The following is a 23,213-nucleotide window of genomic DNA, read 5'->3' on the forward strand; positions in this document are numbered from 1 at the left end:
TATTTGAATACTTCTCATTGTAATTTTTACAAAGTAAAATTCCTTTTAATGCATTTACCATACTGCAATAAGCTTGATAAATATTGTCAGGTTCTCCAGTACGTTGTAATAGTTCTTTGATTTGATTATGATCTATTTCATGAATATTTGTAGTTTCTTTTAATAAATAAAGTACTGTACAATTTTCCAAAAGATACAATAGACGTTTTAATGGTATTGCATGTACAATACTTCTTAATTCTATACCATGTTGCATTTCTTCCATAACTTCTGAACTTTTTAAATTCAAAATCCATTGAATAATTTCAATATGTATCTTTAACGTGGTATTTAATTTATGAAAAGTATGATCGTTAAAAATACTCAGATTACAATTCTTTAATACAAATTCCATTACTTCAAATACAATTGCATTGTCTGTCCAGTTTTGTAAGTCTTCGTTATCTCCTTTCGTGTAACATATATTCTAAGAAGAAAAATAGAAAGAACAAAATTATTACAACGACTGGAAACAAACATAATTAATTAATAAAATAAAACTATTAATACTTACTAGGATATCTGTTAACCAATGTGATTTTTGTGTCATTATTCTCCTAAGTATTTCCATTTCATTTAAAATCATAACATTATCATCATTTTTATATTTAAATATGTCATTGCATATTCTAATTACATCTTCTACAGTAGTAGCAGACTTCGAATGTCCATTTAATTCATTCATACATAAATTCCATTCATTGATAAAGGCCATATCTTTTCTAGAATATAACGCCAATTCTATATCCCTAATATTATCAGTTATCGATGCAATAGGACATAGCCATTTAAAAAATTCAGTCTTTTTAGATTCAGTTAAGATCATTTTTGATAAGATACATACAAATCTTCCCAAATATTCATTACTTATCGTTATCTTATCACGAATTAAAGACGACGATTCATCATTGTTTTTATTTACAAGAGAGCTTTCATTAGGTATCATTAATTCCATTATTTCTTTTAATGTAATCAAATTTTTAAAACTAATCAAAATTTTTTTTTGCGAAAATATTTATTTGCAAATAAATATTGTCATTATCAATAATCTCCATTATTTTTTACCACTGCATTTCACAAATTAGGCAGTTGTTTGACTTTAATTGAACAAAAATATTTCGATATTTCATTAAAAAACTCTTTTAAGTAGGTTTTCTCTTCTCTGACATTACTAAAGTTTTTACTTCTTAATGAACCATTTAATTTATTGAAAAGATCTTTCGACAGCAAGAGATCTTGTGAATAGGGTGGATGAGGTAAAAATTCGAATCCAAGCTCCATTAATTTTCTATTTATTATTTTTGGAACATTTCTTGTGAAATTGTTATCTTGTTGAAGGATCCTGTTTTTTCCATTGACGAACAAAGATTTTCTTTCTATTAGCTTTTGTTTCATTCGTTCGAGTTGATTGCAATACATTGTAGCTGTAACAGTCTGATCAAGCAATTCATAATGTATGATTCCAAAATAATCCCACCACACACAAACAAGTATCTTCTGTTTTGTTATTGATGATGATGGTTCAGGTGTCGAAACAGTTGCTTCTCAGGAAGAAAGCAATTGTTTTCCTTGTACTAAACTATTGCATTCTACCCACTTCTCTCAGTACTTCTCAAGTAGTACGCCTTTGTTGAAATACCGTCTCAATTAATGCTTCAGGAATATAACAGCCTTTCTTGTACACTCTTCCAATGCGACGAAGATTATTTTGAACTTTACTCGATGAACTCATGTTCATCTTCAATGATAATTCCTTAGCTGTTTGACAAGGATTTACATCCAATAACTCATCCAACTTTATAAATAATTTTAATTGTCGGACTATTTCAAGACTTCTATTTTTTTGTTTGAACTCGTTATATCACCACGAGCACCTGCTTTTTGTCAAAACCTCCCCATACTTTTCCTTAATTATTTTCATTGCTTCGACTTCAGTTTTTCCTTGATTGAACAAAGATAGTATACAGGAACGTAAGTCTTCTTCTCCTATTTTTGGCCTTAACATATTTCCTCCTTGATAGAACAAAAATTTGTAAACCGAAAAATAAAATTTATGACCAATATTGAACGTAATAACAAAATTTTTGTGTTTGCAGGCATCGTGTTGCCTCAACACAAACTAAATGGTGAATGAGTTCGGGAGGCTAGCAACGTTTTCTTGAGAGAATTTCGTACAGTGAGCATTGTGTAACTTTACTACCCCGTTGATACATAAACTTTTACTCCGTTAAAGCTTGGCTACGTTGGAAGGGCAATAGATTTGTGGCGTCCCGCATCTGCTCGGTACTGACACCCCATGGTTGACTATCCGTAGCTCTGATGTCTTGCATGTGGGGAACTAGGTTAACGGAAAAGTTTGAGCTGGAGATTTAAGCGATAGTCATCAATTTAAATAACAAAAATATATAAATTTATTGACAAGATACAACTGAACTCTTGGACGCCATATATAGGACTAACTTACATTTCGACCGTTACGTTCAACTTGGGTTTGGTTAGTCTAGTACCCGCATAGGGCGCCAGTGTGCCGCATCGATGATCCCTAGTAATTGGAAAACGGGGTATGAATACCGCGGATAGTTCGCGTAATGATCACTTTCCGTTTTATTTATGGCATCACATGTAGCCAAATATTCGATGCTTTTTAGAATCAACTTTATAGTGAAAAAATAAAAAAAAAATGTATAACAATATAAGCAATAAGATTTTTAGAAATTTTGAAATAAATCTCAGTATTATAATAAAAAAATCATATAAACATAATAATAATGTAATTTATTATATTTTATTAAACTCAGATTACTATTTCAAATATGCCGCCAAAGTATATTACAACAAAACATATTAAACCACAAAGTGTTTAACTTGTTATTTTGAGTCAACTTCAGTTGAGTGTAAACAAATTATGTTAGCAACTTTTGAAAGTAACTGATATATATGCTTTATATATATATATATATATACTTTAATGTTCAATTTTTAATCTGGGCCAAGATTCGTATTAGGTATTTTTTTTCATATAGGTTACGTTTAATGTTTTCCGATTTGACAAATAATGGAGAATGGATAATATTTATCAACAGATGTAAGCAATAATTTGGGATATGTGTAATGAGTTCTCAAATCGTCTTGGTTTCGCTTTGCGTTATTCGCATTGAAATTGTTAATCCAAGTCAAGAAGAAACAATAAGTAAGTTTAGATTGATTTAATTATGTATTTTTATTTGTATGTACTTTTATCATGATTGTTTCATTTATAAATATTTGAGTAAATAATTTCTAATAGATTTATGTTTTATTCATATGTATTTTCATTTTTTTTATTGATTAATAGGTATAATGGCTGCTAGAAAAATGAGAGGACGTAGAGAAGCAAGAGATATTACTTTAGAAAACTATTCATGCACTGCAGAAGGGCCATCTCCCTTTTTATCCTCTCAAGGATCAAGCAAACCTCATTTATTACCAAGAACAAACACTGAAGATACTTCATTTACAACATGTACTTCAGTATCAACTTCTGAAGGTGCAGAAATAATTGGAGCTACAGCTTGTTCGCAATCTGATCAAATCAATTTTATTTCTGGAAATCCTTTCGTCGAAGTTACTAAAGGAATATTACATCTTTTTAAAGAAGAGTAAGTAAAACATGTATAAATTTGAAGAGAAAACTATTTTTAACTAAATAATTTATTTTTATTAATTTATCTATATGGAAAATATATTTTTTACCTGTTGTTCTTTTTAGTGAATTGACTGAAATGCATAATGCAGCGGATCGTAGTCATACCATATGTATGCTGTCAGTTCCAGCAACAATGACTTGTCATGATCTTTTAACGTTCACAGCAGCTTGCCATCAAGACATTCAGCATGTCAGAATTTTACGGGATGGTAATCCGAATCAATACATGGCTTTAATTACATTTCGTTCTTCGGTAAACAATATTATATTGTAATTAAATTTAAAAGATTCTTATATAAGTTAAACAAAAATAATTAATTTCTTTTACATGTATATTTAGAGTGCTGCTAGTGAATTTTATGAAACTTTTAATGGTGCACCTTATAATTCCTTGGAACCTGACGTGGTATGTCATCTGGTGTTTGTGTCAAAAGTTGAAGTAGGAGATAATGGTATGCCTTTAACAGGTCATACAGAATTGCCATCATGTTCTGTTTGTTTAGAAAGAATGGACGAAAGCGTGGATGGTATATTAACCATATTATGTAATCATACATTTCATTCAAGTTGCCTTGTAAAGTGGGGTGATACATCATGCCCAATATGTCGTTATGCTCAAACACCAGAACCACTTGCAGATAGTCATTGCATGGAATGTGGTACGTATTCATTGAATACATTTAAAATCATCTAAAGGAAGTTATATTTTCTATTATCTATTACATGTGTTTATAGTTAATAAACTATATACTGTTATTATATGCTTTTATGCAGCTGCAGGAACAAGCAATGAAGCCTTATGGATTTGTTTAATATGTGGTCACATTGGATGTTCTCGCTATCATCAGGGACATGCATTTGAACATTATCGTGACACTCATCATTGCTACGCAATGCAATTAGGCAACAATCGTGTATGGGATTATGTTGGCGATAATTTTGTTCACCGTTTATTGCAAGATAAAGATGGTAAGATGGTGGAGGGTGGACAAGCAACAACCAAAAATGAAGGCGCTGCTATGGAAGAAAAAGTTGATTCAGTTCAGTTAGAATTTACATATTTATTGACATCTCAGCTTGAAACACAACGGCAATATTTTGAAGATAAGTTTAATCGGTTGGAGCAACGTTCTTTATCCGAAACTACAGAATTAAGAGATAAATTAGGTCAATTAATGGAAGAAAACACCAAGTTTAAGGTATTACATAAAATGTGATCTTATTAAAATTTACTTATATTAAATATAATTATTGTTATTACATAAATAACACTTACATATGTTCTTAGTATTTAAAAATCTTAATCGATACATTTTAGAATCAATTTACGTTACTCAATCGAGAAAAACAATCTTTGGAAAAACGTCTACAAAATACTACAAATAAATTAACACAAGTTCAATTGGAATTAAAAGAGGAAAAGGAATTAAGATCATCTCTTCAATCTAATCAGATAGCATGGCAAACAAAATATAAAGAATTACAAGAAGAATTATCAGAATTAAAAACTACTAAAGAATCTGAAGTAAAAGAATTGCAAGAACAAGTACGAGATTTTATGTTCTTTTTTGAAGCTCAAAAACAAATTGAAAATTCTGCTAATAGGGATGAGATAGCTGCCGGGCAAATAGTTATTGCACCAAGTTCTAGTGGTACGAAACCGAAAGGTTCTCGTTCTTCGAAAAATCATAAAAGGCATTAAAATATTATTACGGATACAAAAAAAATTATAATATTATTCATTATCATAACAAAAGCGCAAGATGTGATTAACCACCACGTGATTAAATTATATATTATGTTTACAAATTAAATTTAAATATAAGCTATTAAATAAAATAATAATTTAATTAAATTAAATTGAATTTTTATTGTATTTCACACACACACATACACAACAAACAATAAACTTATCAATTTTTTCGTCATTGGTAAAACCTACTCTAATACCATTACTAAGTTTTTAATTCTTATTTGAATGACATACATATACATATATGTGTATGTACATATATGATAATTAATTGAACAAATGTACAAAGTACGCATTATAATATTAGTAATGTGTTTCATTGAACTTTAACCAATGAAATTCGTACGTAAGATACTAACAACTATCGTTGCTTTCTCATTGGTTGCATGTTCTTTTTACTAAGCATTATCAGAATATGTCATAGTATGCATATAAATCTGTGATTACAAATTGGGGTGGATAAATCAGCTCTTAAGATGTGTCTATTACATACATTAGTGTTTCATTATTATAAAATTGATGATCAGAAAAGTCTTATCCCTTGATATATTTAAAGTGTGTAATTTGAACTTTCATCTTTTGGATATCATAAAACGGTATGTGATATATTTGTGTGGGATGTGTCATTTATAATATATTGTTTACTTTTTACAGTTTTTCTAGTATGGGCATTATAAAGAAGCGTACATCTTATAATTTGTGTTAAATTTTCCTAAAATATAAAATATAGTTATTTTTTTTGTATCTTTATATAAAGTGTATATGTATATACATATATATATATATCTATTCTGAGAAAAACATATTGGTTATGTACTGTTATCCTATTTAAATGTCAAAGTGAGTACACTGTCATATAAGTATTATAAAAATAACATTTTGATCTTATTTTTCACTTTTTTTATTTTATTTTATTAATTGAGAATATAATTTTATGAATTATCAAGTGTTAATAAATTTTACTTCAAATCACGGTAAATATTTGTATAATTAATAATGTCATTACTATCATATATGACTAATGTATCTATATTAACAATTTTAGAGAACTTTAATATATACTAATATATTTATTGCAATCATAATTTGATTATTTATATTAAGAGTATTAAAGAGATATAAAAAATGCTATGGCTGAATCAGTAGCACAAGTTGTGGAAGAAGAATTGAATGGAGAAACAGAATCAGAAGCTAGCAGTATTTATCAATGTGGTTCAGTGATTTCAACTGTTCCAGATCGTCATGGTTTTCTTGGAGGTTCGCAGTATAGTCCTGAAAGGTAATATTGTAAACCAAAAAATAATATAAATTATGTAAGCATTTTGATTGATTTATACCTCCTATATGTTTAAATGAATGTTATAAATGTTTCAGAAAAGTAACTATACCACCTGATGTTATATTAAGAAGAGAAAGAAAATGGATAAGAATGTTAAATAATTGGAGCCTTTTTATGACTACTAATTACCGAAAAGTTAGAGAAAGATGTAGGAAAGGAATACCGCCTTCTGTAAGACTCAGAGCATGGCTTAATTTATGCGGAGGACAATTGTTAATGAATGAAAACCCCAATTTATATCAAGAATTAATTACAAGAAATGGTGATCCAAAGTATATTGAAGATATTAAAAAAGATTTGCACCGACAATTTCCTCATCATGAAATGTTTGTTGAAAATGCACCTGGACAACAAGAGCTTTTTCAAGTATTGAAAGCATACTCTATTCTAAATGCAAAAGTTGGTTATTGTCAAGCTCAAGCACCTATCGCAGCATTTTTGTTGATGCATATGCCTGCGGTACAAGCATTTTGGTGTCTTGTTGCTATATGTGACAAATATCTTGTTGGATATTACAGTCAAGGAATGGAAACATTAATACGAGATGGTGATATACTCTTCGCACTTCTGAAAAGAGTTTCACCTGTTGCTTATAAGCATCTTGTTAGTATGAAGAGTATATAATTAGAAACATATTAAAATTTTGAAAAGCATAATAAATATTTTGTTTAATTTTTATCATTTCAGAAAAAACAGAAGATGGAACCTATTTTATACATGACCGAATGGTTTCTTTGCGTTTATACTCGAACTTTACCATGGGAAAGCATTTTACGTGTTTGGGATATGTTTCTTTGCGAAGGAGTGAAAATTATTTTCAAAGTAGGATTGGTATTACTTAAAGGATGTTTGGGTAGAACATCGCTTACAAAACAATGTCCAACAACATATGAAACTCTCCAAGTTTTAAGAAATCCTCCGCAGCACATAGTAGAAGAGGAAGCTTTAGTATATCAGGTAAAATTACCTTCCTTATCATTAAAGTTCAATTATATTTCCATAAATATATTGACTATATAAATAAATTTCTATCATGACAGATTCAAAGGCTAAATTTAAGCGAAGAAGATTTTGAATACGAACATCAAAGACAAATTCTTAAAAGAAAAAATAAAGATCAAGCATCCAATGCCAATGGAAATGGTTGAAAAGTAAATAATAAGTTTGGATCCCAAAGCGTGCCTTCCCAATTCTTTTTATACTGTAAAAAAATGTACAATTAAACATTTCATATATGTAATGTTTACAAGAGTACCTACATTGTGTGCAATAAGTATATAAATAATTTAGAAAAAACCTTTACTTTATAATTATCGCACAGACATATACATTCCTGAATAGATAGAGTGTATTTAGTTACCCTTGTTTTTTCTATATTATAGTTTACTGTAAGAAAGCACAATATATATATATATACAAAATGTTGCATCATGCATTTTAATATTATATTTCTATATATATATATATATATATATATATATACTATTTTATTGATAGTAATAATATAATAACGTGTAAAAATAAATCCAAAAAAATGTATTTTTAAATGATAAGCAATAATGTCATATAGTAAAAATGTTGCGTTTTTTAATTTAAATATTCTGCTAGACACTAATAAATTTCAGTCTACAAATTTATCAACAGCACTCATAACAATATTAGTTAAGTGTAGAAAATCGTCTTGAATTTCTCTTGTTGAAAAAATGCCATATTGATGAAGTTTTGGTAAAAATAGAATTCCCATCATAAATAAAACAGCCATACTGACGAATGTACTAACAGCTATAAATAGTGGATTGCTTAACTGTTTTTGAGATGCACCTTCTGCAATATTATCGATATTATGTGTGCTCTGCAAAATAGACAATTATATGATCTACCTTTTGTAATTATAATTATTATAAAAAAATAAAATCTTTTATTAACAATAAAAATAAGAGAATACTGTACTTGCCATAAAGTGGTGTTGTTCGTCATTTTTGTTCAGTTCGTTTTCAATTGTTTTTAATGGAAAAAAATAGTAATGATGATACGCCGGTTGCCTAACTGGTAATTCAAGATGAGTTTCTATAATTTGAGGTCTCTTATTAGAAGAAAGAATATTTGATGAAGACGACACACTGATCAATGATCCTTTGTTTAATGCATTTTTATATATCTCTGCGAGTTCCGCAGGTGTAATTCCAAATAATCCAGTATTTTTCAAAGTTCCCGCACTAACAAGTGTAGGAGAGCGTACCTGGTAACGATTGGTTGTAAATTTGAAACATTGATCGTCGTTTGTTTCTCGTAATGCGCAAATTTTAAAAAATTAAATTACCTCATAATATTGCTGTATATTATTCGATCCAGAATGTTGTAAATCCATTTTTTCATTAGACGATATCTTCGAGTTTCGAAAACTATCTTTACGAAATATTTGATCGTATTGTTGCGCTTGTGAAATTGGATTTTGAATCGAGTCATTTTGATTTTGATTATATCGCTGAAATTGATTGGATTTTAAATATTCAGTAGATTCAACGTAAGTATTTGGTGTAGTAGGTGAATTAAATTGTTTAAGTTCCAACATAACTTTTTGAAGATAATCAGCACTTGATTCAGTTGTTGTTAATATTCTTCCATTGGCATCGATTAATAACGATATAATAATAAGACATAAAAATTTTAATATAATATGTCTCATTTCGTATAATTTCTTGTTATTTTATTTTATCAAACGGAACAGACTCGCAATGATCGAAAAGAAAAATCAAAAATATTACACACATAATCACTGATAACTTAAAATCGGCCAAAGATACGACGATGGAATATCAAAATTCTTCTTGTATACTTTTTTTTTCTTTGGTAATCCAGTTCTTTCTTTTTTTATTGAAATAAAAATATTAAATCATGTAAAACTTGTTTACAATTTATTTCCATTATATATGTATATATATATATATATAGATAGATATATAGATCGCATATACGATCAGTTATTAAACGCGTATAACATGTTTGTCAAGATACAGCTAAGACTAGACTGAAGTGAATTGCTGTTTTCTTTGACTTATACATTCTCCACCTGTAAATTCAAGTATTCCAATAGTAATATGAAAGTTAGCTTCTACCTGCTAAGTCAAATGCATCTATGATGACGATAATGATGTACATTTTTCTACTAGTTATATAGATTTATATATATGTATATATAGTTACATGTGTTAAGTTAAAAAGAAATAATGAAGGGTTTGTGATAACGGAACCAATAGCAAGAAAACAAATTATCTTTTAAGAAGTACATGTACAAACTATTTCATATTTTTATTTTGTACAAATATATTTGTAGATATCTAGATATCTACATATATAAGTATATTTCGAAGAACTATTTAAGATATATCACTCGATAGTGTAACTGTAACTGAGATTTTTTTCATTTCGGTAAATGTTACCATCCGTACGCGATCATTTTTGCCTCGTAAATGACTATTATTAGGGATTTATGATTATCAGTTTCTAGAAGGCACAATTATTTTATTCTCTTTTTTATGAACGAATTTTTTTTATAACACGAATTTAATTTTCAAATATTTTTGACGTTAAATGATAATAGTTTAATTTTTGTTATATTTTCGACATGGTATATATATATATATATATATATATATATATATATATATATTTATTATAATTATTATATGTTATTATAATATATTATTAATTTATATTATATATTTATATTATATATATAATATATATATAATTATAATTAATAAATTATTATAATTATATATATATATATATATATATATAATTTGATTTTGAATATTTTTAATAATAAATTATAATACAAAAAAAAATATAAACCATTTTTATAAATATTAAATAATTATATCGTAAATTTAGATCGTCGTTTGAACTACTTCCAAAAAGTACATTTTTATAAATTTGAACTCTCTTTCAATCTCGAAAAATTAATAATCAAGTATATGATCAAAATTTTATAATAAAAGCTTAATTATTTCTATTATTTAAATAAATAATTGAAATAATTATTGAAGTTTAAAAAACATTTTCACTTTATTTTTTTATATTTATTATATATATGTATATATATACATATATGAAAATAATAATGCTTATGATAATGAAAATGAGAGAAATGACGAAAAAAGAAAAAGAAAGAAATGATTTTACATAGGATTATTGTGTAGCAGTTACATTATCAAGTAAACTGTTTTCAACGTATTCCGTAATGCTGAAATGGAGGAATAAACAAGCGTTCCCGGAATTACGGTTCAGTGAATGGCAATTACTTATAGGAGCCGTTAGAAGTTAGATGACAGTCTTCGTGTCTGTTACCTCCGTTGTTGTCGTCATCATTATTTATTAAAGAAGTATAATTTTCATGAGTTAGAGTAGAAAGTATTATAGAAAATAGTTCGATCGTTAATATTTATACAGGATATCCGAAAAATCATAAATCAAACTGATAGTAGGTGATAGAGGGTCATTCTTAACACACATACACACACACAAATAAAGCTTCAGTATAGTTATCACAAATTTACAGGAAAACAAATATTAATTACAAAAATTGTAAGGATTCGAATAATTATACATAAGGTTTTTTTTTGTAAATAATTTCTCCTACTACTCCCCTCTTTCCGTTTGATTAATGATTTTTAAAACACCTAGTATATCACATATACGACGGTATATATATATATATATAAAACAAAAGAAATATCAAGAGATATATGGATACTCGTTACTGTACTGTTGTGTATTTTCTTTTACATCAAGTGTACGATATTGTTTTACAATCTTTTCATACAAAAAAGTGATTCGATGATCAGGGTCAATATTTAGTCCTGTTCCTTCTCGTACATAAATTGTTCATCGATAGGCGTACGATCGTCAATATTGTTACATTTAATTTATAGATACAGATCTCTATTCGTGGTATAAACTATGCTTTTTTTTTGTTTCTTGTTAGGTTGAATATCATACAAAATCTAATATTATACGCAATTAATCTTAATCCTTCATTATACACGAATACGATATTAATGCGATACGTAATATTTATATTATAATAATAATAATAATAATTATTATTAATATTAATTATAATATTATAATTATTATCTTGTTAAATTTATTAATTTTATATCTTAAGGAGTTACTTTACAAACAATATAACTCATGGTTGTTAGTTAACGCACACGGAGACGGCAGTAATAGGCCCCCCCAATAATAGGCAAAAATAAGATCCAACTTTAGGAATGTTATATCTTTTTTTTTTTTACACGAATGACGATCCGTGTGTATTATTATAACGGATTTTTAATGAATATTATATTATTATCGGTGTAATTTTTCTTTCTGTGGCCCATCATTTTAATAAGAGAAATATTTCAAATTCTTTAATAATATTAAATAAAATACTTAGCAGAAAATGACTGAAAATGAACAATTATTTTTAAAAAAGATCATGTTTTTTTCATTAATCTTATTATTATATTATTGTTATTATTATCATTATTATTAGTATTAATAATATTATTATTAATTTTTCTTTTAAATAACATTGTTCTAAGATCTTTTTTTTCATTATAATAAAATTACTATGAGAAATTGTTCGAATTTGTTTTAATCGTTAAAACGAATATGCCGAAAAAATAATAATTTATTAATTGTGATAACAATCGATCGATCGAAAAATCGAAATATCACGTTAATATTAGAGACAAAATGTTTTCGTTTTATTATAACCCAAATGTTCATTGAAAAAATATTTGCTTATTACTTATAAAATAAATGGAAAGTATATCATATTCATAATATTAAAAAGATCGGTAATTTTTTTTTCATTAATTCTTTCTCTTGTTTCTTTTTACTTTTTAATCTTCCTTTTTTTTTCTTTTTTTTTTTTTAAACTCATTATTCGTATGAAATATCACAGGAATGTTATATAATGTGTGTGTGTGTACTTATATGCACCTGAAATCGTCTCTCACATTATTGGAAAACGTACATAAAAAGTTATAGCGGTTAATTAAAGCACGGCTTAATGTGGAAACTCTATTTCCCCTTTCGTTCGTTATAGATTACATCATTAAAATATTTTAATTACATTTATAACTACAATATATATGCATTTAATTCAATTATATTAATCATTACGAAGTCACCGAGAGTATTAACTAATTAATGAATTTATTACTTTTAATAATGCTAGCACCTATTGGATTCAATAATATTGGGAACCTATAATATGAACATTATTGTTTGTATATGCGTTAATAAAACAATTAATTAGCTAATTAATATGTTAATGTAGGAAATTATAAATATATATATTTTTGTTTCTTTTTTTTTTTTTTGAAGTTGTGTGTCATACCATTATCACAAATTACGAGCAATTAAGGGCAATTATTATATGAAAATGTTCTTTTTCTTTTTTTGACGTGAAAGAATATGGCGTGGGTAGACGCTTATTGTTAATTAGAAAATTGTTATTTTTTTTTTTTTTTTTACGATATACTAAACCGCCGTCTCCTTTTTTTTATCTTTCTCACATTGTTTCGAATTCTTATGAATTGTTTCTTACATACAACAGACATCACACATACACGGCACGCTCTTTCATCACTCACGTTGCACCCTTTTTATTATTATATTCTGCAATTACTTGCACACTCACATTAACTATTTAAAAAATATGAAAAGAAAAATACAATAATAAGCAAATTACTATCTATTTGATATTAATTAAAAACGCTTTACTATCAAGCTTTCATCGGCAATGCTCTTAAATAAAAGTTAGAGAGTATATTGTTTTAATTAAAAGATATAAGATCTATATTTTTTTAATGTTCAATGTGATTGATAAATAAACGTGAAATATTTACGATTTTATATATATATATGCATATATATTTTGTTGTGTGCACGATATAAGCTGTATTTAATTTAATTAAACGTGCCAATTATTAAAATATAAATGTAAAAAGAAAAAGATAGTGACGAAGATCTTTTTAGTGAAATGCGTGATTATACGTCGACATTTTCAAGAATCTAAAATCAAACGGAATTATTAAATCAAAAATATGACAATGAATGAAATCACAAAATTAATTGGCTGATAATATTTTTTGTTCCTTTTCCTTTTTTCTTTTCTTTTTGTAGCTTTATACAGTATATCAGTTTAAAGATTTTTTTTTTTTTTTTTATCGTTGACTTCTTTCTTTCATTTTTTTTTTTGCTTTTTATTTTTTTACAACACGAGTATCATCGATCTTTTCTTCGAAAATTTACATTTCGTATCTAACATGTAAAAACAATTCCTCTGTTCAAATTTATCTAACTCGTTTACAATGGATATATTCGAACTGTTGAAACGAGCCATTATCACACCCATTCATTGATACGATAGCAACAACGATAAATGACGGTAACAATATAAATACAGATATACGTGAACAGGGATACTTATCATTTAAATAGGTTTGGTTTTTTAATTCGTTAACAACGTAGGTGAACTTGTGCACTCGTGTTAACGAATTTTCGAATCATTTTCAATAATCAACCTTTTGAAATTATATTCAAAATTGGATTTATAAAAGACCAGAAAAGAAAAAAAAAAGAAAATAAAATAAAACAAAGACTTAAAGATGCTAAAAGTGATAAAAAATAATTAAAAGAAATGTAAACTAGCAAATTATTAATACAAAATCAGTTATTATAATTAATTCGCTATAATGAAAATATTTATTTATCATATAAATGGAATGAAAGTTAATATGAAAAGAAAAGAAACAAATAAGCTTTTCTGAGATTTTATATATATATATATAAAGGTAATAAGAAAAATTTAATTAAATGTGATTGTCTCCTGCCGTAAAAGCATGATTTAGCAACGCACGTCTTGGTGCTAAATTTGACTAGAAATGAACGAACGTGCCAATAAATAAAAAATATTTTTTATTTCTTTTTTTTTTCATCATCCTCACGCTTAAATCTTTTTTTCTTTTCTTATTTATATTAACCTTGTTTAATTTACCTTTAAACAGAGTGCATCGATGAATACACACTGATATAAATGGTAAAGGTATCGTGTAATACATAGACATTCCTAATTTCAGATGTATGAAGCGTAAAAAAACTCATCCTTCGCATATTACAATACACAACGTTGTAAATATCATACGAACTACGTATGTATATACCTCAAACGCTTATTTTCGGGATGAATAAAAGTATCAGTCTTTCTTTAGAAAAAAGTGCATGTGAGTCGCACGTACCATTACGCATATATGTATGATATATATGTTACCAGAGATAAACATATTCACATTTGTGTGTATCTATGTATGTATGTGTGTATAATTATATGATAATACTAAATGTGGTAATAAATCATAGATATTTTTCTTTAAACATACTCTTTTTCTGACCAAATAACGCATTAATAGCATAAAGCATTAAAATTAGCGGAAAATAATACATATAAACATACTAATTAGCTTTTACATTTTCAAGTATATCTTCGCATTTTTATAAGCATTTCATTTTTTTCATTAATACTCCTGCTGACTCTCATTATAAAATCTTTATTAATACATATAATTTTTCTTTTTTTCTTTTCTTTTCTTTTTCTTTTAATTGGATCTTACAGTATATATATACATGTTATGTATGTATATATGCATGAAACACATCAAACTTTGAAACAAAAATAAAATGAATATAGTAATATATGAAAATGATCAAAATTAATTTATGATGAATATTCGTGTTATGAAAAAATGTCTAATTTGAAAAATATCAGTCTACCGCCAATTATTATTTTATTATTGGCAATGTTGAACTTATTGTTTATAACAAAATTCTTTTTCAATGTTATTAATGTAATTACTCTCACGTATCCTTGCTACTAGCATAATAATTTATATCCGATTTAAATAGAGTCAGGAAGTTTAGATATAACAATTGAACACATTCATGAAAGAGCGTATTCTAATTACGATTAACGTGACGTAAAAATGACATGTCTTTGAGAACGAGACGCTTGTACTAAAGTACAATATCATTTCCTTATGTGAAAAGATTTGATAGCGTCATTAGTCATGTCATTGTATGATTTTCATGAATATGAAATTACATGAAATGTTATATTTTAACTAATCTTACAATAAAACATAACAAAAAGTACAAGAAGAATAAGAAAAGAAAAGAAAAAAACTGTTTTAATACTTCGTTACTATATATCTTGCATTTTTTTTCCATCGGTGGTAAATATATACCTTCACATATTATTTATTTATTATGGCATTAAATGAATACTTTACACTTTGCAATATTACTTAAGGAGAAATGACAACAAGATCCTTATTTTCATTTTATAAAATTTAGTTCCTTAGAACAGTTTAGTGATAATGTGGTTAATATGAACATAATGCTACAGATGATCATGAATATATGATAGTTTTATAGTAATAACCAACCATTGATCAATATCACTGATAGCCCGTGTTTCAGTTGTGCATTTAATATTATCCTACTTGTTTAGGAATATACAATATTGGCCATTCGTTAAAAGATAGTGTGTGCAAAATTTCTCTAGTAGCTAAATTGAGAATATAATATGCAAAATTTGTTCATGCCCACATTTATGGAACTTGAATCATCTTATGCACAATTTTATGTTCAATATTATATTATGTTTGTTCAATTATATTTCTGCTGATGTTCTTTGGTTGGTTGAATATATGTTAATCTCAACACTTACAAACCTTCAAGCACTCTTTTTCGTAAAAAGCTTGCAAATAACTTGCATATCCTGTCAACAAACATGATAAGTGAAGTGCTATAACTTGTTCCAACTTACACTTGTTGATATTATGAGGCTGATTCTCCATCAGCAAGATTGTGAAGATCTGAATAATTTACAATAGCACGATATAAAAGTTCATATTGAGCCTGAAACAAATATTATTTTATACAATAAATTACATAGTAATTTTATAGATACTTAATTAGCGAATAATAATTATTATTTAAAAATTTGACTTACAAAAGTACTGATCATGCCATGCCGCTGAGAACGGAGTTTCTTTGTTGTTGTAAAAATATCTACACGTTTCTCAGTTTGTAATTGTTGCACTAATATGCTCAATGCCACAAATATCGAACTTCTATCCGAACCAAAACTGCAATGTACTACTAACGAGCCACTTGATTCTGTTTGATTTACAAGTTCAATTAGACCTCGTGTTACTTCAGGTACTTCGCCCTCCACTGTGGGCCATCCATGATACTGATATTGTGTTACGACTACGATTTCATCTGTCTTTGTATTACAAACACAGAACTCTCGTCGGGTGTAATAAGGACAGCTTTCGCTTTGAATGTATCGTACTCTTATATGATCATAAGTAGTTTCATCATCGGGCCAATATCGTGGACACTTTCGTGGTCCTTCATTCAACTATAATAATGCAACTTATAAAAATGCTTTACTTCTACGTATTCATTCTATTTTTTAATTTAAAAACTATCATATTTTATCTCAAGAAAATACATTATTCATATAATATATTTATAAAATGTATTAATTATCTTAAGTTGGAGACACTGTCATTTCATTTATCACCCAACTTTAACTTTATCTAATAGTGAAATTCATTTTATTGCGTACGCAATGATAATTTACGCAATATTCCAAATATATATAATAGCTTACATACATTTATATAGGAGCAAAAAAAATAAAGAATGATCATATCATTAATTTAAATTTATAAATACAGTTACTTACGTCAGATAACATTACTATTGTAGATATACATTGTTCGGAAATCATTCTCCAAAAATCAGCTATAGTTGTTTCCAATGGATCTTGTGTAATAACAAATGATTCACAATTATCGTAACCTTCAATAAATGAAGCATTTATATATGTTGAATGTTCTCTGCCTGGAACAGGTGTAAGTATTACTCGATTTCTGTCATATGGTATCACTAATTCACTTCTATTCTTTGCTCTGTTTTCTTCACCTCCTCCAACAGAGAAAGATTTTCTATCTTCTAATAAAGAACTAATTTTCTGTAAAAATAAAAATAAAAATTTATTATAAGAATATCATTATAAAAATAATATCTTTTATCTTAAAAAATAAATGTGTCTTTTACTTACATCATATTCCTCTTCCATTCGACATTTTTCTTTACCATTATCTCTCTGTCTTAATCGTGTAACAGTTGCTTTTAATTGGGATGCTGGAATTTCTGTATCACCATATTGTGCCATTTCCATTAGTGCACGATAAATAAAAATATACTGTTTCAAAGATTGCACCAAAAAGTTTCGTTGATGTCTTAAATCACATACTGTATTAAAAATAGATACTTGACCCTCTTCTGTTAATTGTTGTAATAAAGAATCTAAGGCGACTAACGTTCCTGTTCTACCAACACCTGCACTACAGTGTACTAATATTGGTCCTTTTTCCAAGGAATATGCTTCATTTACTCTTTTAATAAATCTTAATATTGCATGAGGATGTTCTGGTGCCATAAAATCTTTCCACACAAGGAAATGATATTGTACTATAGTACGGGCATCACGTTCTCCAAGACGTGTCATTTTTAATTCACGTACAACATAATCAGAATATGCTCTCTCATGAATATGTTCAACCGTTATATCTCCAAAATTTTTCGTTTCACCCTTGTCAGGCCAATATTTTGCACACTTTGTTTTAGAATATTCCTCCAAATTAGTTAACATAAGAATTAATTCTAAATGTTGTTCCCAAATCATTCTCCAATAATCGCACACTGTATTTTCCATAGGACCTTGTGCACATATGAATTTTTTACGTTCTTTATAACCAAGAACGAAATTTGCATTAATATAATCTGATCCGCAAATACCATCTATTTGTGTAAGTCGTATTCTAGTTTGATCATAACATTTAATATCTGGATAACGATTTTTATATAAATTTTCTCTAGCTTCAGAAGCACGCGTAGTACGATCTGTAAATCTATCAGGCAATAATTCAAATTCATGTTGAAAGCCATAATCAGAATCTCTGTGACGCTGAAGATATACTTGCAACAATTCATTCTTTGGAATTGGTGGCATATCAGGTGGACTTGCAGCCACAAGCTGATGCCTCCCGCGAAGACTTCGACAAAGATGCCTATAATCAAAATTCCAAATAAATTCTATATAATTATAAAAATAAGTTCATCATTTTATTAGTAATCAAATATTTAATAATTGATTAAAATAATTACAAAAATTGTTATTTACCCACCTGAAACTATTTCTTAAAGTTATAATTTCTTCTCCCCTTTGCTGTGCACGTTTAGTATATCTATGTAATATGCAAAGTGCAATAAGCGGGACCATAACGATCAATATTAAAACAATAGAAATTTGCAATATTATTTCAAGCATAGTTACTTCATCAGCTGTTATACTTCGTAGATCTATTCCTCCATAAAGAGGATTAAAATAACCACTATAAGCAGGTAGAAATCGATCCTCACTACTACTGAAAACTACAAAAAAATGTGATTGAAAATAAGATGCTATTAACATCAACTGTAAGCCAAAAAATATATACCAACCTATAACCTCTATAAAACCAGTATAATTTGATCTTTCATCCAAAAAACCATCATTTAAAGGAGGCACCGACGAGTCTAAAGATTTTTCATTAAAAATTGTTTTAGAATTTAATGAAACTTCTCTTTTCTACGCATTGTAGATTCTGTATTATCCTTGATAATTATATTCGGAGTTGTTGTTTCTACTTTTTGTTCAATAGTAGTTAATTTAATTTTAGAATTAATAGAAGTTGTCGATGGTACTGTACTGGGAACAGTTGTAGTTGTTCCATTAATTGCTGGTGTCGGAGATTCAGTTTCAGGAACAAAATGTAATACAGATGGTGGTCCTTTAGCTTTAAGACCAATACATCGATTACATTGAACACTGCCATTAAAAGATACTCCATCGCCGAGGAAGATTTCAGATATTAATTGATCACTGTCAAATGCCTCTGCAGCATATGCACCGCCTGTTGGAGAACTATGGGCATAACTATAGGAGTATACATTTATTTCCTCAGGTGGTGGTAAATCAGAAACAGATGTTTGTGGTGCTAATTTCACTAAAAATATTCTATAACAACATATCGGGCCATTTCTCTCAGAAATACGAGGTAAATATAATTTAAATAACTGTCTACCCTGATTTTCAATTTTTCTCCATGTTCTCATATTTAAACTGTCTCTGTCAGGGATAGTAACTGGAGTAGTGCAATTACCAATTGAATCTTTTCCTGGAGAACGAGACCTAGTTACACCATGTACGTGTACCTTTTAACAAAATATAGCTTATTTTATTATAATTATTCGTGAAATTATATAATATAGGTAATTCACAATTTTATCATATATAAAATTGAAAAATACCGTATAGTTTGTGTTTGATGGTATTTGACCATATCTAACGTTGTTTTTGTTGGAAATACTCTTAAATAAATTCCATCTGTCAATATCTAATCGGCCCATATCATTTTTAAATGTTGCTATACCAGTTAATTGTAGATTATATCGAGTTATGAAACCATTTGATTTTATTGGTGGTAACCAAGTAATATAAATAGAACTAGAACTGCTTATGTTATCATATTGACACGTAACTACCAATTTTTCTGGAGGACCAGCAACTGTAATGAAGAATACTTTATTACATTAAAATTTACAAATCCATAATTAATAAAATATTGAATTTTATTTAATAATACCTCCATCTAATGTTGTGCCATTCACCTCAGTACTCCAATTACCACATTGTTTTGTATATTCACTACAAGCAGCAATTTTAAAATTGTAAGTAGTAGCTGGATCAAGATCTACAAATGCATATACAGTAAACTGCTGTGCTGGATAAAAAGCCTGTCGTTTTTGATTTTCATATGTTGCCATTAAATTGTAAAAGTGTACGTGTTCTTTCAGATGTGGTGGTGGTACAGTCCATGCTATAGTAATAGAATTTTCAGTGACTCCATTAACAGAAACTTTTGGTATAAACACTGGATCTATAAAGTAAATTTTGTATGATTCGTAATTATTATTATTATTATGTATTAGGATCTTATAATAGCTATATGTTATGCTTTGTTTACACACCTTTTTCTAATGTAGTGACCCATTGCGGATAAACTTGTATATGAGATGAACCAACAGCATTATGAGCGCTAATTCCAATTTTATATGCCGTACCATTTTCAAAATATTTCAAAACATAACTCGAAATACTTCCACCAATTTGTTCTTTATAAAATTGAAAACTATCTGTTCCATTTTTCATATGTCTAATTAGATATTCTTTAATTGGTTCATTACCATCATCTACCGTCCAATTTAAGAAGATACTACCAGCGCCAACAGCTTTTATAAAATCAATGCTAACTTTTGGTACATCAATTACAAAAAGATTTGTATAGGCACTTATTGTGCCCTTGTTATCTTCAGCTTGACAAACGTATGTACCATTATCTTTGCGAGATAGATCCTTAAAATCTAACGTCATTATTACATAGGTTTCATTTACATGCGTGACAGTCGAATGATTTTTCAAATGTTCATTAGTTTCAGTATCGTTTCCTTTAAACCAACTAAAATTTGAGAGTGGATAGCCAAATACATGGCATGTCAGGTTAGCTGATTCTAATACTTTAATTCTAACATCTCCATCCGATATTATTCTGCCAGGTTCTAAAATATATAAACACATTTGAAGATTTATATATTCTAGATAGATTAGCATAATTGATTATTTATCAATATGAAAATAATTATACCTATAACCCTAATATGAATCTCTTTTTCAAGAAGTTCTCCTTGAGTAGTACGAGCCATACACTTGTAATCACCGGTATCATTTCTACTTGCTTTCTTAATATCAAATCGTCCGGCATTTTCAAAATCTTTTATTGTGGTAAGATTGTTCCCCTTGGCAGTCCACCAGACTTGGCCAGGCACATTAAGTTTACATGTTAAAGAAGGTGTACTGTCTGCTTCAATTCCATCTACATCTTGAGATATTGTTATCTCTAATGTAGCAATTTTTTCATTCTTTTGCCAAATATTTTCTGTCTTCTCTGTGTCTAAGAATAAAATATTTTATTTTCAATAAAAATTCTTGTTTATTGTTTACCAATAAATTTTAAGCTTGTTCCAAACGTTATAATTATATATAAATATATAATACTGACAATACTAAAAAATCTATATTAAATTTGTAGATGCAATACTGTATATATATATACATATGATATATACATTTTCTCTATTTATATACTCTTTCCTTCAATATATATAACTTATAAAGAACTTCTAATAATTTTCTCTTCTATTTAAATCAACAAATATTAAGTAGAAGAAATAAAATATATACATTTATTTTATATAAATAACAAATAAGTATCATTTGGATCCTAACTAAACTGTCAAGAAAAATAGAAAAGATAAAATAAAAAATAAAAAGATAAAAAATAGTTTAGTAATCCTAGATATCAAATAAAATTGATTGTATAAGTATAGGAGTATAGTATTAAATCTAGGAAAAATAACTAATTATATTCAAATTAATATAAATATAATTGATCTAAAGATCAATGATTATTTTTTTTAACCGAGAATGAAATAAATATAAAGACATTTTTGTTTTACAATTATAGAGTGTTTAGAGAAAATAAGAATGTATGTAACAATAATAACATATTATATCAATTGTCGATTAATTTGTATAATAAATATATAGTTAAACACTAATGATGATAGAGAAAATAGTGGGATATTATCTGACGCCCATAATGATACATGTTACGCCTTCTTACTATTTTAAAGAGGATATATAATATATATATATATATATATATATATATATACATACCCCCGTCATCGAGGTCAGCAGAAACGATAATAAGACAGCAAATAATTAATAAAGAAGTTTTCAACATCGGCAGATCGTTTAGAAGAAACATGGCGTCCTGACAGCCGGGTGTAAGCGTTATATTTTCTGGCCCTTTTATCACTTTCTAACGTCTTCATGCGCAATCCAAATCCCTCTCAGAAAGCCATGTCGCTTTTCTATGGTATCACCTCTTCGCATTTATTACTATTTAAACTTCACTCTAACATTCTACACTGCGCACTTATGTGCGTTAACGCACATTTCAGATATTCCTTATCCACTTTATATTTTGTAACAGTGCTTAGTGAAACTGAATCATATTATTATGGAACATAACGTAGGCAGACTTTTCTACAGAGCCACTACATGCAACTATATAAACTCCTCTACCTTCGAACGCGCA

General features: G+C 27.7%; 4 protein-coding genes across 6 annotated transcripts; 2 read left to right on the plus strand and 2 right to left on the minus strand.

Annotated features, from left to right (window-relative positions):
* Positions 1 to 2,713: 2,713 nt before the first annotated feature.
* LOC107066188 (BRCA1-associated protein) lies at positions 2,714 to 5,584 on the plus strand. 3 transcript variants are annotated; one of them, XM_089174602.1, is made up of 7 exons: positions 2,714 to 3,044; positions 3,123 to 3,229; positions 3,374 to 3,677; positions 3,788 to 3,977; positions 4,065 to 4,383; positions 4,499 to 4,923; positions 5,043 to 5,584. In XM_089174602.1, the coding sequence occupies exons 2-7, from the start codon at positions 3,151 to 3,153 to the stop codon at positions 5,424 to 5,426; spliced, it is 1,701 nt and encodes a 566-aa protein (XP_089030728.1). In that variant the 5' UTR covers positions 2,714 to 3,044; positions 3,123 to 3,150; the 3' UTR covers positions 5,427 to 5,584. The 3 variants fall into 3 exon arrangements, with proteins under 3 accessions (XP_089030728.1, XP_089030727.1, XP_015176070.1); XM_089174601.1 differs by having other exon boundaries at positions 2,715 to 2,963; positions 3,063 to 3,229; XM_015320584.2 differs by having other exon boundaries at positions 2,715 to 3,229.
* Positions 5,585 to 5,872: 288 nt separating this feature from the next.
* On the plus strand, positions 5,873 to 8,196 carry wkd (TBC1 domain family member whacked). Its single transcript, XM_015320586.2, has 6 exons — positions 5,873 to 6,073; positions 6,132 to 6,317; positions 6,523 to 6,756; positions 6,852 to 7,419; positions 7,504 to 7,773; positions 7,857 to 8,196. The coding sequence occupies exons 3-6, from the start codon at positions 6,608 to 6,610 to the stop codon at positions 7,962 to 7,964; spliced, it is 1,095 nt and encodes a 364-aa protein (XP_015176072.1). The 5' UTR covers positions 5,873 to 6,073; positions 6,132 to 6,317; positions 6,523 to 6,607; the 3' UTR covers positions 7,965 to 8,196.
* A 55-nt stretch (positions 8,197 to 8,251) lies between these two features.
* LOC107066192 (uncharacterized) lies at positions 8,252 to 10,446 on the minus strand. The gene is made up of 3 exons (XM_015320587.2): positions 9,137 to 10,446; positions 8,771 to 9,055; positions 8,252 to 8,668 (listed from the first exon to the last, which is right to left on the minus strand). Exons 1-3 carry the CDS (start codon positions 9,500 to 9,502, stop codon positions 8,438 to 8,440), a joined length of 882 nt encoding a protein of 293 aa, XP_015176073.1. The 5' UTR covers positions 9,503 to 10,446; the 3' UTR covers positions 8,252 to 8,437.
* Positions 10,447 to 11,561: 1,115 nt separating this feature from the next.
* Ptp69D (Protein tyrosine phosphatase 69D) lies at positions 11,562 to 23,136 on the minus strand. The gene is given in 12 exon segments (XM_015320588.2): positions 11,562 to 16,791; positions 16,886 to 17,299; positions 17,630 to 17,917; positions 18,008 to 19,019; positions 19,137 to 19,383; positions 19,453 to 19,581; positions 19,584 to 20,205; positions 20,302 to 20,558; positions 20,637 to 20,930; positions 21,022 to 21,609; positions 21,696 to 22,001; positions 22,790 to 23,136. Coding segments are annotated over 12 exon segments (4,329 nt in total). The 5' UTR covers positions 22,881 to 23,136; the 3' UTR covers positions 11,562 to 16,710.
* Between the last annotated feature and the right edge of the window lie 77 nt (positions 23,137 to 23,213).

Source organism: Polistes dominula, unplaced genomic scaffold, assembly GCF_049000335.1.
Source record: "Polistes dominula isolate Pdom_NZ unplaced genomic scaffold, Pdom_raw_medaka contig_16, whole genome shotgun sequence".
In the NCBI taxonomy this organism is placed as follows: domain Eukaryota; kingdom Metazoa; phylum Arthropoda; class Insecta; order Hymenoptera; family Vespidae; genus Polistes; species Polistes dominula.